This window comes from Pavona decussata, unplaced genomic scaffold (assembly GCF_977016875.1).
Source record: "Pavona decussata unplaced genomic scaffold, jaPavDecu1.1 SCAFFOLD_100, whole genome shotgun sequence".
Taxonomy (NCBI): domain Eukaryota; kingdom Metazoa; phylum Cnidaria; class Anthozoa; order Scleractinia; family Agariciidae; genus Pavona; species Pavona decussata.
Window position 1 is genome coordinate 2,205,086 of NW_028145515.1, and position 16,941 is coordinate 2,222,026.

At 40.5% G+C, this 16,941-nt stretch overlaps 1 protein-coding gene across 4 annotated transcripts in view; it reads left to right on the forward strand.

Moving 5' to 3' along the window:
- LOC146472300 (obscurin-like) overlaps window positions 1–16,941 on the forward strand; it is a 164,766-nt gene that overhangs the window by 122,900 nt on the left and 24,925 nt on the right. For all 4 annotated transcript variants that reach the window (XM_085119693.1, XM_085119692.1, XM_085119694.1 and 1 more), the window contains 10 exons: window positions 896–1,174; window positions 9,089–9,367; window positions 10,034–10,093; window positions 10,856–10,982; window positions 11,838–12,038; window positions 13,024–13,162; window positions 13,942–14,071; window positions 14,531–14,579; window positions 15,546–15,572; window positions 16,086–16,238. In XM_085119693.1, the coding sequence (XP_084975819.1) occupies window positions 896–1,174; window positions 9,089–9,367; window positions 10,034–10,093; window positions 10,856–10,982; window positions 11,838–12,038; window positions 13,024–13,162; window positions 13,942–14,071; window positions 14,531–14,579; window positions 15,546–15,572; window positions 16,086–16,238 (1,444 nt within the window). The remainder of the gene's footprint in view (window positions 1–895; window positions 1,175–9,088; window positions 9,368–10,033; window positions 10,094–10,855; window positions 10,983–11,837; window positions 12,039–13,023; window positions 13,163–13,941; window positions 14,072–14,530; window positions 14,580–15,545; window positions 15,573–16,085; window positions 16,239–16,941) is intronic.

Below are 16,941 nucleotides of genomic sequence, written 5' to 3' on the forward strand. Positions count from 1 at the left end.
TGACAGTTGTGATTATGGTAATTCGCCTTCGATTCCCCTCATCTGCAACTGATTAATTAATGCGGTGGAATTCAACATCCCTCATCGAGCGATAGAATTATTGCATTTGTACGATATTTTGGAGTTCTCGGGGGTGATATTTGATTCGGATCGGGCCATCCGGAATCACGCATTGTTTGGTAATTAGGTATTTTGAATTCCGACGACTGTCGTTGTTGTAACTTCATTTTAAAATGAGTTCACGCTCTTACGCCTCGTCTTCGCGGACCTACGGTTCTCCAGCGTCATCTTCTGAGCGATCCTACGAAATATCTTCGCAAAAACCTGATTATAACGCCAATGCGCGCGCCGAAGAGCGAAAAGCGAGACGGAGATCGCGGAAAGGTATATCAAAAATCGATGTAATTTAAACGATGTATTCATTGCTTAAGATAAGTGTTTAGATAAAGGTTACTTGGCCCTAAATATGGATTTGGTTGAGCTTGCAATCATTTGCAAGTATGAAACTAATTTTAACGTCTCTGTATGAAACGTCCTCGATGGAAAGCTAGACGTTAGTTTGAAAGCTAAATGTTCGGTGTTTTTGTACGTGCTTCGTCTTGTTATTTTCTGTAAACAAAGCTAATGATCTTTTAGTTTGCATTTACCATTATATTGGTTCACTAAAGCAAATTAAATGACATATTAAGTGCAGTTTGAGTTCGATAACTGTAACCAACTCGCGCTAACTCCAAGCAAATGTTTTATTGTGTGCTTCATCGTAATACAGATATTCAAGCCGATTACTTGAACTTGTCCATCCCTTGGTAGTTCAAGTCTTCAGATTCAACTTGTATTATGGTATTAGTCCACTTAAACAAAGTAAATGACATTTAAATTATACTTTGATCTTCAGCACAGCCAAAATTTACAGAAGAACTCGAAGATGTGGAAGTTTGCGTTGGCCAACCCGCGAAGCTTCGTTGTCGAGTGGAAGGCGAACCTTTTCCCACCATTGAATGGTTTGTCGACGGCGACAAGATTAAAATAGGCGGAAGGTTCGATTTTCTCACCGATGGAGACCTCGTTACGTTGAGAATTTCAGAAACAAGCGCCATGGACGAAGGAGAATACCAGTGCACAGCAACGAACGAAAATGGGACAGCGACTTGTTCGGCGGAACTCATCGTCAACGGTGAGTGATTTTTAACATTGTAAAGAATGTTAAGGGGTAATTATTCCATATTCACCAAAACGTGTCCTTCGGAATACTGAAAAATTAACTGTACCACATGAAAGTACAGCTGAATAGCTTTCATTTTAATGGTCATAGTAGTAGGTATTACCCACAGACTGAAATAAGAGAAGGTCGTAAGGTCCTTGGTGAACTCCCTTATCCTTGCTCAAATAAACAGCGAACAAATTACGTCTTGCTGCCCGTCTCATGACTGAAAACAAAAATGGAACAAAAGCTTAAGTAATATTAATTAAAAACGCAAATAGTACTCCCGGAATGTGTTCCGTGGGGTATTTTTAACTTTGAATTGCAAATATTTCGAGAGTCACGAATGCCAATTCTTTGTTGTCTGGTCTGTTGAAAAATGGTCGCTATGAATTGTGTCACGATAATTTTTGGCAAACGACGCGCGACGGCCGTTCGTACTTTTTACGTGAAAGAAACCTCAACTCGCCTTTTACAGAAACGGTTCATTTAACTCGATCGATACATTGTTAAAAAGGCTTGGCTTTGTGATGATACTGTTTGATATTTTAATTCCCGCCGGGGGTGGGAAGGGGGGGGGGGGGGGGGAGGGACCGCTCCGCCAGGAGGAAATCAATTTTTCACCTGTGGGCTTCAATGTAATTTTTTTCCCCTAAGCCTCGTAGCCAAGCTAGAATTTTAAAATATCGAAATTGGTCTATAACGCCTGCACTCCTAACATGCTACACAGTTAACACTAACGGGGGTACCGAAGATTACAATGCAGTGAAGGTTATGATTAATTGCTCAGTTCTTGACCTTCGACCAGACAGCATACTCTAAATACTTGTACTGCATAAGAGGTAGGTGGGGTTAGCAATTGTTAACAAAAAGAGTAAGAAAAAAGAAAAGAAGAGAGACTCGCCAAAAAGTTTTAAAATTACGTTTTAGTATTGATACAGCAGAACTAATGACAGTGATCTTTGCGTTGTAATTTCTGCTATGAATTCCTTTCCTTTTGTTGGAATTAATTGCTACCTTTTGGTTCGAAGTCTCTCTTTACAACTCTTAAAATCCGTACAACTTCGCGATCTTTCGCATACTACGATGAAAAGGCACCCCTCCCGGCCAGAGCCTCGTTAATTCGTGGGTGTGTTTCCGTTTTTAAGCCAAACGTTTTCAGTACAAGATAGACATAAAAGCGACCTGTTAAAGAAACTGAAATTACGAGTCCCTGTTTTGTGAACATGACCGCTATTCCCTGAACAATGAGTTTTGTTTTTCCGATTCGTATTTTTACACCTGTTCATTCCACGAATTAAACTTGAGGTGGTTTTTTTTAATTTGGACTGACATTTACAAGTTTGCTTATAAGCTTTTGATCAATACTCATTTACAGAAAATGAAATGCGATGAATATACCGTAAATCCTCTATTAATAAGTAAATGATTCGTCTATTATTAGTCTTTTAGGAATTATTATAAGCAATTATTAGTGTTTAGGTCTTAGGTTCGACTCCTGATAGGAGCACTCGGATTTTTTTCCTAGTATGCCTGTGTCATTTACCGATTAAATACATCAACATATTCCATCACATTATTTCCATTGCGCATATGCCACACATTGACATTCCAATCCTAGCAGTACGCAGGATGTTTGTCCCATGAACCTAGTTTAATGGCCTTAGCTCCCACGAGTCTCCTGTAGCTCAGTGGTAGAGCATCCGAACTAGTAATCAGAAGGTCTTTGGTTCGACTCCTGATAGGAGCATTCGAATTTTTTTCCAAGTATGCCTGTGTCATTTACTGATTAAATGCACCTTTCTCAATTATCAGTCTATTAGTAAATCCTCTATTAAATAAGCCCCCCCCCCTTTTTCAGAGGAAGAAAGCTGTTAAGCCCCCCCCCCCCCCCCCTTGAAAAAATTGACCTCCTGTGCATTCTGGAGAAATCGCCAGAAGTTGATTATAGTTTATCCTTCCTTGGGGAAATCAGTTCACATTTTCGTCCCGGTGTTCTAAGAGTAATTTCAAGTTAGAGAAGAGGTTCTTAATCAAATACTTGAGCAGTTTTGACAACATACAAAAATATAAAATATCCGTGACAGTACCTCTTTAAGTAATGTTTAAAACCACGAGGCGGAGCCGAGTGGTTTTACTAAAACACGTGCTGCGAGTTTTTTGAACGGCTTCAAAAACATTCCTGGAAAAGCGTGTGTCAATAGAGTTCATAACAATGATGCTTTTGTGAACGTTGGAAATTAGCATACGAGAAAAACATTAAACACTGCATACTAAGAAGGGGGAGGTTTTATCGGGTTTAAGACCCCTGCATCGACTATTTGATAGGTCAATGGGCTTATGAATTATTAACGAGTTTTTTAAGCCCTCTTCAAACGTGCTTGAAATAAATAATCCCCCCGAGGGGCCTAATAGGGGATTTATGGTTTTACAAACATAAGAACGAACATAAAAGAAGGGTAAAGGATGAGCAGGATGAGCTGTAAGAGCGGAGAGAACCGAAGTCCCAACAATGCAAACCCGGTGCTGGAAAACAAACAGACAATAACGGTGTACGTAATTAATTAAATATGAAATTATAGTAACTATAAAGGTGAAAATTAAACCATTTGAATGTAATGGAATGTACAGCTCCAAGGTATAGCTAGCCTGTGAACAGGCTCCCAAGTAGGGTTTGGGGCGAAAAGAAAAATCGGGGAGCCGGGCGAACGGAGCGCGGTATAGAAGCGAGAAAGGATTCGATTTTTGTCTTCGCCCTATACCCCACTTGGGAGCCTGTTCACAGGCTAAGGTTTAGCTATGTAATATGACCACAACCTCGTTCCCAGCTTTCTCTAGGGAGGTAGAGACAGGACCTGGGAACGAGGTTGTTGTGACCATTGCATTCAAAATAAATAAGTTTCAAGACGTGGGCCCTCAGCAGAAGATTGCTCTGCAGTGAAGACAAACAGTGAATTTAAGGCCGAACCAAATGAAAGCTACTGAGCAGTCCTTTCTTATTATGCTGTACAAGCTGGTTCTATCTTTTGCATCTGTGAATGAAATCCTAAAGTGACTATTCAACTGTAAGCTTCTGAGCAGAACTTCCCTGTGGTGCTGTTTGTTATGCTGTACTGTGGATGAAATCCTTAAGTGTGACCATTCAAATGAAAGCTACTGAGCAGTACTTTCCTGTGGTGCTGTTTGTTGTGCTGCACAAAGTGGTTCTACCTTTTGAGTCTGTGGATGGAATCGTAAAGTGTGACCATTCAAATGAAAGCTACAGAGCAGTACTTTCCTGTGGTGCTGTTTTTTTGCTGTACAAAGTGGTTCTACCTTTTGAGTCTGTGGATGAAATCTTAAAGTGTGACCATTCAAATGAAAGCTACTGAGCAGAACTTCCCTGCTGTGCTGTTTGTTATGCTGTACAAAGTGGCTCTATATTTTGTGTCTTTGAATGAAATCCTAAAGTGTGGCCATTCAAATGTAAAGTAATTGAGCCATATTTTCCTGTTGTGCTGTTTTTTTAATCTGTAGAAAGTGGTTCTAACTTTCGAGTCTAGATAAAATCCTAAATTGTGACTATTCAACTCAAAGCTGTTGAGGTTGTAGTACATGTACTGTTTATTGTGACGACATGTACAATATGGTTCCAAATAATTTTTTCGTCTGGATTTCAATGTGCAAGCTGTTTAATTTCAACATTCCAATGAGGCCATTTCAAAGCAGTAGTTTCCTGTGGTGCTGCTTGATATTTTTCTTCGTGGCAAAAGAATGCGATTTTCATCAGCATCGCTTTTGTGCGCACTCGAGAGTGCCCGGAGAGTGATGGGCGGAGTGATAGCGTGATCGATCAGGGGGTGGTAAGACAGCATTAGTGCAGTTATCGCTTTACTCTTTAAATTGGTGTGTTTAGAAAACACTTGTCAAGCGGACTTCACTGTGGTTTTTTTTTTTTTTTTTTGAAACCACCCATCAGACACGGCCCATCTTTATTGCATGCCATAATCTAACCCCCGAACGTAAGAATTTGTAACCCCCGAATGAAAGAAATCTAACCTCCGAATGTAAGGATTTGTAACCCCGCAAACGTAAGAAATCTAACCCCCAAACGTAAGAAATCTAATTACTCTTGCACAAAGGTTTTATATTTCTCATTTTTCTTCGTGGCACTAGATATACAAACGTTAGTTCCACCCTGTACAGGAATGCTGATGCATTGACAGATAATCGCACTTCTCTATTGTTACATGCAAATTTCCACTGTGGACTCGCAAAATTGTAAACGCTCGCTTGTTTTTGTCTCAGTTGTTGCTGCTTCGGACATCTCGCAGCACGTTTTGCCGCGTGTAATTACAAACTGCTTGCTGTAGCGTGTGTTCTGGCGAACAGCTCGTCGCAGCCGCGAATGACCTTGATCATGACGTATCCTAAAGATGTCTGCAAAATAAGAAGCTATTAATTTTCTGCTAATTCGTGAGGTTTGCCTCTTGAATAGCAAGATAACCTGCATATTTCCACAAGTCGTACCAATTTCTTTTATTAACCGGGAAATAAGCGAGATGCGTGTAATATTTACCGATATTTGGCAAACAGGCACGCGTTGCAATTGTTCGAGTTGCGTGACATGCTAATTTCGAAGGGCGGTATTGTTATCAGGAATACCTTGCTTCGCCGCCGCGAACCATTTAGATTTGGCACGGTTAACCTATCAAAATAAATAAAAAAATCTAATTGATCATAGGTCAAAATCTCTCTAGCATCTGATAGCAGCGCTGCTGATCTGGAAACTTGTATGTTTTTAGAACTGTTTTAAAATAACTCCGCCAGCCCTGTACTTGGACAGCATACTATGCCCACGAAGAAGAGTAAGTCTAGGATTGTTAATACTTGATCGTATATTTCTTTACGTAACAGTGATAGCTCAAAAGGTTCACCAGTACTCTCTGGTTTTAACTCGCGTGCTGTGATCAAACAAGCTACATCTGTTTTCTTTATTTACCTTTCAACCTCAACCGAGCTCTCTGTTTTATCAGTTTGTTCACCCATACTAGACAAAATAAAGTAATCGCTCAATTTTTCTCTCGGGGCATTTTAATTTTTAGCTATATTTGCTATTTTGGTGTAAGGAGCGGAGCGTTAAGTATACGATCCGATCAAACGTTGTTTAGAATGATACACGAGAGATTCCTGTTATTGAAATTAATTTTAAGTTAAGATTCCAAGACTCCAAGCACTTTCTACAAGATTCTTTATACTACATGATCAGACAATGTTCTTTGTTCCTGCAAGCTTGCGTGCTGAACCATCGTTTTGAATTAGAGCGGAAACCTAACAATGTTCTTGTTTTTAACCGAACGACTTATCAGTATTCGTCACATTTCGGAATGAAAGAACTGGTGGAAGAAGTAAAAATCAGTCTGGTCTCTGGTATTTCTGTGTGCCGGTTTTCCTTGACATCACCTCTGTTTTCCTCAGTAGTACATTTTGTTTACATACCTCTTCGTTTTAGCAGTGTCAAAGAGTATTCTTGCTGTGTTGTTGCGTCCGTCAGTTTATGCAGTGCTTCTAGCTGTAACAGTTAATGTGTTTACCTTGTTACAAAACGCTCGTGTACCTCGCCTGTTTATCACTTCTTTATCGGCAAAGTTATGAAAGAATATTGCCTGCATCAGTGTAAAACGTGGGTAATTAGTCTCCTCGTGGCCTGGTAAACCTCAGACATCCTTAGTTAGGACAGGGTGATTTAGCCAAGTCTTTGGGTGAGAAACAGGTGTCTTTACTGAAATACCAAAAATTACATAAATTTGAAGTAATTTCATTCTGTAACTCGAGAAGAAGTTGTCGAAGTACAGTAATCGCTGTTGTTTCCATCTTAGAAACTTATCCGACATCGACCTGTATCAACCTTCGTGTTGATTTCTCAAACCTTAGATAATTGAATTGCTGAAGACTCATCAGGCAAAACGCTGTTTATAACAAAAATCATGGAGCCAACCGAGTTTCTGTTGTTCATTCTGAAGTTAGTCATACATTAAATTGGGCGTATTTTTGAACAGACAAATTAAACATCCTTCATCGCTATCTTAGAACCAAGATATGCTGCATGTATTGTCTGTATGATCTGCGTTGCTTTTACAGCTCTTTACCGTGTCGGTGGAAAGTGTCAATGAGTTCTCTCTCCAATAGCCCTTGTTTGCATTTTATGGTTCGTTAGGAGCCAAACAACTGTGTTGTATTGTCTTTGTAAGTCCGTGAAATCTTGATTACCATATATAGATGAAACACTTGTACTTGCGCTTATGCATTTCAACTAGACACTCGAAATCAGTGGATAATAGATAAAGCCACATCCTTATTAAAGCGAAAATGTTGTATCGGTGGAGTCAGAAATTTAATTACATCGCCTTGAAGTTCTTTGAAGAACGAGTTAGGCATGGTTTGTCTTCTAACGTTCCACTTGAAAGCTATCGATAAAACAAACAACAGTAAGAGAAATTAATACTGATAATTTGTAAATACAACAGTCACACTTGAGATTTTCAATTGGATATAGATATACTATTAACCCAACCCCGTGGCATGACTTAAGCTTTCGGTCACACGAATGGCGTAGCCCGGAGAGCGTGTCAGACACCACGTGACGACAGATGGCGCACGCTGTGTCTTGGCCAATCAGAAGCTTACATTGTAATGGCGCGACGATAGTACATTTTCGTTCCGTCTTTCCCCTCGTGTGGATTTGCAGGCCGTTTATACAACTGCGCAAGTTTGGAAACCCGCATTTTTCTAAGCAAATACTCGTTATTTTGTATGGTTAAGAGAGCGGTTAAGTTGTCTACTGTAGGTAAACGAATTTTTCCGTGCAATGAAGCAATATATTAAAATTGTTTCAAGAAAGTGCGTGCTTACGATTTTTTCACTCGTTCGTTTTCTGTTGTACTTCTACCAATGAACAAAAAAAAAAAGTAAGCAAAACACTTTCCGACTGTGTAACCGGTTTGGGCAGTTGTACTGAGATTTAATTTTGCTTCAGCCACGGAGGCAGAAAAAGTCAGTAGTAGAAAGAGAAAACATCGTTCAATCAGCAAAGCGAGTGATCACAATTCTCCAGCACTGAATGAGTTTACTTAGTAAATCAGGGTCCCAAAGGAGTTAGGGCTCCAGAGCTTCAGACTTTAAAATGTAGGACTCCGAGACAGAAACACCGAGCATCTAAGGCCTCATGGCTTTACTCCACGGCTCAAATTACCCAGTATCAGCATTTCTGTCAAGCCTCCAAGAGAGAAATGCTTCAGGCTCCAGGCTATACGAAAACATTTCAGTGCTTAGAGGGTCAAAAGAGACTCCCCCCTCCCCCCGATCTCCCTCTTTGGGACTTCTGCTAATTTCTTACGAAAACGATCCTAAGATTGAAAACTGTACAGCAAAATTTACCAAATTTAATGTTGCAACGTATTATACAGTAAAAAAAAATCTGTAGGAAAATAGTGCTCGATAGCTCCTATTTGAATGGTCATCGTTGTCATGCACTACGAAGGAATCAAGGGGGTGTTTCACAGCTGGTCACCATTTCTGCAGAGGGCCCATTATAGTTCCTATCTAGCTTGGTCCAAGCTAGATAAGAACTATAATGGGCCCTCTGCAGCTAACGGTCACATCGTCACAGAATCCGCCGTGCTGGAGCGCAAGTTGCGCACTGAGACATCCAAACAAAACGACTTCAAGTCAAACTTGAATTTTCTTTATATTTGGATGTCCCAGTGCGTAGCTTGCTCTCCAGTATGGTGAATTTTGTACCATGTAACAGCTGCAAAGGGCCCATTCTACATTAGAAGAGGTTTGACGCTGGTTGACATCGTTTATAGCACATTGCTGACAAAATCATCTACGTTTTCCTTCCTATAGCTCCCGCGAAAATCGACAAGGCGGCCAAGTCACAGAAGGCACGCGTTGGAGACACGGTCTCTTTCAAATGCGACATATCCGGAAACCCCATTCCATCCGGGTCTTGGTACAAAGGCAAGAACCTACTGAAAGACGAGGGACGCACTCTGATTGAGACGGCAGAGGATTTCTCCGAGCTCGAAATCGATAGTGTCGAAAAATCAGACGAAGGAGAGTACACGTGTGTCGTGAAGAACGACTTTGGAGAAGACAAGTGTTCCGTTACTCTCACTGTTGAAGGTAGGAAGATTGCGTGATTTATGTGTTTACATAACGGTTTCTATTGTCGCTTTGCGTGACAGTCAAAGAATGCGGAAAAGGTCCGTTTCTAGTTTTGACACGATGAGGTGCATGGAATCCGAGGTGCATTGCGTGAAATTGTTTGACTTGCTGCGTAAGCGTGAGTGCGTAACCAAAGATAGCACTGCAGAGTTTTAATCTTTGGTTTGGAATAATTTAACCATCGTTGTACAAACAAGAAAATTGATGGAAACGTGAGGCCCGATTCACGCAGCCTTCGTAAGTATGATGTTGTTGAAAGACAAAACAATACGTAGGATTCAACTTAATTTATGAGACCTTCACCTTCCTAATACTCTTTAGTTTCTTCATGCTTCTGAATTCTGGGTTTATCAGTAATGCAGGGGTGCTTACCATTTACGTGGAAAACCCGTTTGAAGTACTACCGAGATTATGGGCTTCTGGTCAAAGTGATGCATTTTTATTACTGCATTTGTGATTTACAGCTGATGTTCATACATTTTGCATGTTATCCAGTTAAGAAAAGCTAAATCATTTGTATTTATTTCCATCCGGGTGGTTTGCGCAAATGGTAAGCACCCCGGTCTTACTCCCTGAAAGCAGTCTTTTGTACCACAGTTTTAACTTGGTTGTTTATTCTTTAAGGTGGAGGAGACGCTGGTGAAAACGATGCTGACAAAAAGGGCGAAGAAGCTGTTGCACAGGGTGAGTCGACAAGCTAATGAGTATATCTCGACTCTTTTCCTCTTGTGAGTGAGAAAGAAGTGTGAAATGATTATCACCACGGGAAAGTACTGCTCAGTAGCTTTTGTTTAAATGGTACCATTTTTAGATTGCACCCACGGGCTCAAAAATTAGAACCACGTTCTACATCATAGTAAACAGTGCCACAGGAAAGTTCTGCTCGGTAACAGCAAACCAGCCGCAGACTAAAAAGTTAGAACCACCTTGAACAGGATAATAAAAATAGCACTACAGGCAAGAGCAGCTTAGTAGCTTTCATTTGAACGGTCACACTTTAGGATTTCATCCACAGACTCAAAATTTAGAACCAACTTGTACAGCATAATAAACAGCACCGCAGGAAAGTACTGCTCAGTAGCTTTCATTTGAATGGTCACACTTAAGGATTTCATCCAAAGGCTTGCAAGTAAGGACCACCTTCCACAGTATAACACATAGAAACGCATGAAATCCATCACATTTATTCCACTGCGCATATGCCACATTTTGGCATTCCAATCCTACCAGTATGCGGGATGTTTGTCCCATGAACTTAGTTTAATGGCCTTTGATCCCACGAGTGTCCTGTAGCTCAGTGGTAGAGCATCCGAACTAGTAATCGGAAGGTCTTAGGTTCGAATCCTGATAGGAGCACTCGGATTTTTTTTCCGAGTTTGCCTGTGTCATTAACTGATTATTACATCATTCTCATGTTTTTATTGTGTTCTTTCTTTTTCAATCAAGATGATGGCGAAGATGGTGACAGTGATGTAGACAGTAAAGAACTTGACCTTCCTCTGCGAGATCCTGTTCACCTGGCAACGGAAAAGAAGTTTGATGACAACTATACCTCACTGAAGGAGCTCGGAAAGTGAGTCTTCTCTTTCATATAGATGACCTTGAATGAATTTGCAGTGATTGGAGCAAAGGCTGAAAGTAATTCTTCTGCCTTGTACGACGCGTGTTATAGACATCATCATCTTTGATATTTTACCCTAGATATTATCCTGTATTATGGAACTACTTTTACTCATACGACAATTTTCAAATTTGCTTGTCAGAGCTTGTACTCTAAAGAAGAGCAATAAGTATTTTCTTAATTAAAGGTTTAAGAGGAAAATTTAAGCGGTTAACCAGGTTTTCAGTAGGCGCTGAATTGAAACCTCGATCATAAGGTTAATCTGGAAAAATATGAGGCCATTTAAAGTAGAGTGGAGGCGTGATGTTTCAATGGTTTAAAGACGGTGCCTAGTTTTGTTACTGCGCATACGTTTTGCGCAACTCGGGATGGTCCAAGAGGCTCTGATTTCTTTAAGGACTTTGTCTACTAATTCAAAGGTGTATTTTGCGCAGTTTATAAATATGCGGGAAAAGAAGATCTTAGCAAGTGTTAAAGAAATCCGAAAAGAAAATTAGGGGTAACCAAGCATTTTTCAGAGAAAAGTGGAGAAAAATTCCATACATGTTATGTCTTTTAGCGCTTTTTGCAAATATTGTTCATTAATTTTCTTTGAAAAATGCGTGGTTACCCCCAATTTTCTTTTCGGATTTCAATAACACATGCTAAGATATTTTTTCCCGCATCTTCATAAACCGCGCAAAAAATACCTTGGAATTAGTAGACGCCGTCCTTAAACAAGGCCCAGTTTATGACTATGCGAGAAAGACGCCAAGTTCTTTTTTAGATTTCAATAATAGCCCTTGCTAAAATCTTTCTGTCTTTTAGGGGCAAGTTCGGAGTCGTGAAGAAGGTCAAAGAGAAGAGCACTGGTACAGAATACGCGGCCAAGTTCCTGAAGATCACCAAAGAGTCTCGTGAGGAGGTTGTGGCGGAGATGTTGATCATGAACAAGCTGCACAGCAAAAGGCTTATTTACCTGCATGACGCCTATGAGCGACCCAAAGAGATGATCATCGTCCTTGAACTGTGAGTAATTTTGAGACAGGAATACAGAGTGTAACTGTGTGATTTCAACGCTGAAATAGACCCTTTTCCAAAATGGCGGCAACAGATTTGAATGAGCTAAAATCGAACTGAATGAAAAACTGATACCAGCACTGGAAAGAGCACCTTTACTTTAGTAACCTTGCAAAGTTTCAGCTTGTAAGATGTTATATCAGCTTGGGAAATGTAAGATGAAATTTGACAAATTTACAGACGTTTGTATGACTGAGAATACGTCACACTCCCAGTCATACAAACGTCTTTAAATTTTTCATTTTTTAACTTACATTTTCTCAGCTGATATTACACCTGATGTGCTGAAACTTTGCATGGTTACTAAAGTAAAAGTGCTCTTTCTAGTGCTGATATACGTTTTTAGTTTTAACTTATAGGAATTTTCGGCCGCCATTTTGGAGAAGGGTCTATTGCACTTCTCAAAACACTACAGAACGAAGTGCACGGCGCCTACTGCACAGAATCCGACATCGCACCGTATAATAAAAAGTTACTGAGTGGCCATAGCGGCAGAGCTATGTACCAAACTTAAGCAGCTGCAAAAAGAAAGCCTGACAAAAAAATATATATATATATCGGACATGGTTTCAATTCCCATTCAAGCCTGCATATTTTCAGGCTCTCTTTTTGCAGCTGGTTAAGTTGTTTATTTAGCTGCGATTTTCAATCATTTACTTATCATTCTATCTTCATTTCAAACATATGAATTTCATTTACCTCACTTCCATGGCAAGTTATTCATGGTAAGGTACCATATAGTCACCCGCATAACCCTAACCCTAACCCTAACCTAACCCATCTTCGTTTAATTAACAGTACCACAGTCAAGAAGGGTTCATTGTAATGAACCTTTCATTACAATGGAGAACTGTACTTTGAGATTAACTTCCATCTTTAGAAACATGGTAATATTAAATAAAACTGTTTTTATTTTTCTTGAACTTTTTCGTAGAATTTCTGGTGGTGAGCTATTTGAGAAAGTCTGTAATGACGACAACCTGACCGAGAAAGAAGTTGTGCGGTTCCTGAAGCAGATACTACAGGGCGTGGAGCATATGCATAAGAAGAGAATTGTTCATTTGGATCTTAAGGTAAGAGATGGCTCTTTTAACTAACCGCAAACGAGCTGCAGACTAAAAAGTTAGAACCACCTTGAACAGGATAATATATAGCACCCCAGGCAAGAGCGGCTCAGCAACTTACATTTGAATGATCACACTTTGGGATTTCAGCCACAGAGTCAAAAGTTAGAACCACCTTGTACAGCATAATAAACAGCACCACAGGAAAGTACTGCTCAGTAGCTTTCATTTGAATGATCACACTTTGGGTTTTCAGCCACAGACTCAAAAGTTAGAACCACCTTGTACAGCATAATAAACAGCACCACAGGAAAGTACTGCTCAGTAGCTTTCATTTGTATGGTCACACTTTGGTTTTTGATCCTGAGCCTCGAATGTTAGAACCACCTTGTACAGTATAATAAACAGCACCGCGAGATTGTACTGAACGAGATTGTACAGAACAACTTGTGGAGGATAAGGAACAGTGTGACGTTCTGGAAGTTTTCTTTGGATCGCTAGACTTAACGTTTTTGTCAGAGGTATCACCGGTTTGTTCTCCGCCTTGTTTCCGTTATACCATAATCTAATATGCAGTACATTTTCAAACACGAACTCATCACAATTCGCACACAGCAATAGAAGTTCCACGTTACACTGTCACAAGTACACCCAAAATAACTGAAACCCCATTAATAGTAAAACGTTCGGTGATACCTCAGCAATTTTCATCAAAATAGCAAACGCCATACCAACGGGCCCTGTCTTTTCGAAATCTGAGGTTGTTTTACTTTCCTTGTTGTCCTTAGCCCGAGAATGTGCTTTGTGTGATTCGCCCTGATGGTAAAGAAGACCTCAAGTTGATTGACTTTGGAATGGCGCGTGTATTGGAGAAAGGAAAAACATACAAAGTAGCCTGCGGCACTCCCGAGTTTGTAGGTGAGTTTGAACGAAATACGTTTTGTGAATGCAGCTTTTAAATGAAGAGATTTCATGTCCAGACTACGAGTAGTGTAGTATTATCTCAGGGGTGGGGTTGTGGATCGTGCGAAACACGCGGGATCGCGCGGAAATCGCCTCCCGTGAGAAAACCTGGGGCGCGCGCCAACTCGGGGGAGGCGATTATTGTACTCGCTCGCGTGATCGTTTGGAATTCCCTAAGAGAAATGAGGGATTTCTCGTAGTCTGTTTATACGAAGAATACCTCTGATAGGTTAACAAAAAAAATACCCCAAGAGTGCAACGTTTATTTGAATAGTTGCACTTCAAGATTGCTTGCACAGACACAAAAGCTACTACTTTGTTCAGCTTAATAAACAACCCCCTATAGAAGGTGCTGGCCAAAAGCTTTGAATAATTGACTTCATAAAATTTTTAATTGCCTTTGTTCGTCTTTAGCCCCAGAAGTCATCAGCTACGAGGCTATCAGTCTTTCCAGCGACATGTGGTAAGTGAGACCAAGAGGGAAAACAGTAGTTTGTAAAATCTTCGAAATAAAAGAAAAAAGCACGAGCGGACGAGAAAAGCGAAGAAACAAGTAAAGTAATTCATTTAATGTCAATAACACGGGGAGTGCTTGTGCAATCTCCCGAGCCAGAGACCGTGATAAATTGCTTGACAATAATCCAGATCGAATTTGAATTTAGAAGTGTTGGTTTTTGAGGAGAGGAGAAAACCAGAGTACCGGGAAAAAAACCTCTCGGAGCAAGAACGAGAACCAACAACAAACTCAATCCACATATGACGCCGAGTCCGGGAATCGAACCCGGGCCACATTGGTGAGAGGAGAGAGCTCTCACCACTGCGCCATCCCTACTTCCCCGAGCCAGCCATTTGTTGTTCCTACACTTTATTCCACCATCACTCTTTGGCATAGTTCTTTATTTCTAACCCTCTGATTGTGTCGATTTATTACCTGGAAGATCGTCGGATCATTTCTCGAAAGTCGTGAAACTTATCCCGACCAGAAAACTATTTGATGCGCACAATGTTACTCAGCAAAGATTCAACAATTGTTAAGTTTCAAAAGTTTTAGAATTTCATGGAATACATCCGACCAATTACCGTTAATAACGTATTGAAAAAAAAAAAACAGTAAATTATCGGGACTGTCGAGAAACGGACTCCAAGATTCGAAAATGCAATTCTATTTGAGAGCAAACAACAGTTTTCTTACCCAATGTTAGACCTTCCCCGAGAAGGTTTCCTCCTTTTACACACCAACACAGCAAAAACCCAGACTCAATTTCAAACCAGAACGTTTTAGAAACCATACCCTTTTGGAGACACATAGCTGTGTAGCTTTTTCAAGGTGAAGAGATAGAGAGAGAGGGAGGGGGAGAGGGTGGGTGTATCCTTCGCTCAAAAGATGCACGACCAAGATAACTCTAACACTTTTGTTTTCTTTTTATAGGAGCGTCGGTGTCATTGCTTATGTCCTGTAAGTATTCTAAAGTATTATTAGTATTCTAAAATTCCTGACAGCTTTCATACCTTCACTGACACGACCTAGAGTTCAGTCCGAGCATCTCTAAAAGGCAATTTTCACGAAAGCAACTAACACAATTCCTTTCGTTTTTCCGTTTTTATTTGTTATCCCAAGCTATAGTAAAGCGAGGGAACCACGCGAGTACACGCGAAAATTGCCTCGCCTCTCCCCGCGCGATACAATTTACTATCCCTAAGATTCCTCGTAGTCTAGTTGTCCTCGTGAGGATAAAATAATAAAAGCGTTAATTCATACAAGACAGAAAAACAAAACAAAACATGGATTCTGGTAGTTGTAAGAAAATGACGACTTCGTGAAAATTGCCTGTTGGTGAAAGAAAATTTCGTGAAGTTTGAGAATCTTATGAGTTTTTCGTTTTACAGATTAGGCTATTTCATTTTTGCGTCATCAAGCCTTGCCTTGAACAGGATAACAGTGATCTTTATGCCGCCCTTTTTCTTGTAGGCTCAGTGGTTTATCGCCCTTCATGGGAGACGATGACAACGAGACAATTCAAAACGTGTCCAATGCCGAGTGGGACTTCGAAGACGAAGCTTTCGACGTGGTGTCCGACATGTCCAAGAAATTTATCGAGGAGCTGCTCCTTAGGGATCCTGGGTAAGAAATACTGAATTGAACGGAGGTACAAACCTCTAAAGGAAGAGATTAAGAATCGTGTTTACGGCAAACGGCAAACGTGAGATTGCGTTTATGTTTGCTTGAAATAAAGATGAGAATAGTTAACAATAGTACTGAATTTAACGGAGGTACAATCCTCTAAAAGCTCCCGGGGGAGGGGGGGGGGGGTGGTGAGGGGGTTATTTATTTTCGTAACTCAAGAAGACTGGTATATTTATGAGGGAGGCTTACAAGACGGGATTGGGGCCTCATTTAATTGATGAGTCTTGAGCACGAATTAAATTAGCTTTTCCAAAATGTTGCTACACGGCAAGTGAATCATGGCGCTGATGGCTTGTGTGATCACAAATACGATGTCATTTTTCGCTTAGCTCAATAACACGTCCGCATATCGAAGAGCTTGTCTTGCTACTAACAAACTGACTGATGTTTTAACCATAAGTAAGCCTGAGTTTTGAGTACGTCTTTTGTGTTTTCTAACAGACCTGATAGAGAGGGGTCGTTGAAAGGAGGGGGGGGGGGATTATCCAAAAAATTATGACCTCCAAACACTGGAGCTAGAGAGGGAGGCTTGGGTGGAAAGGCGGGGGGGGGGGGGGGTTGGGGTGGGTGAGACTTTCCACTTTCAGTAGCGCCAGAAATCAAAACAGGAAATTTCTCAAACGTGTGTTGTAGAATATCA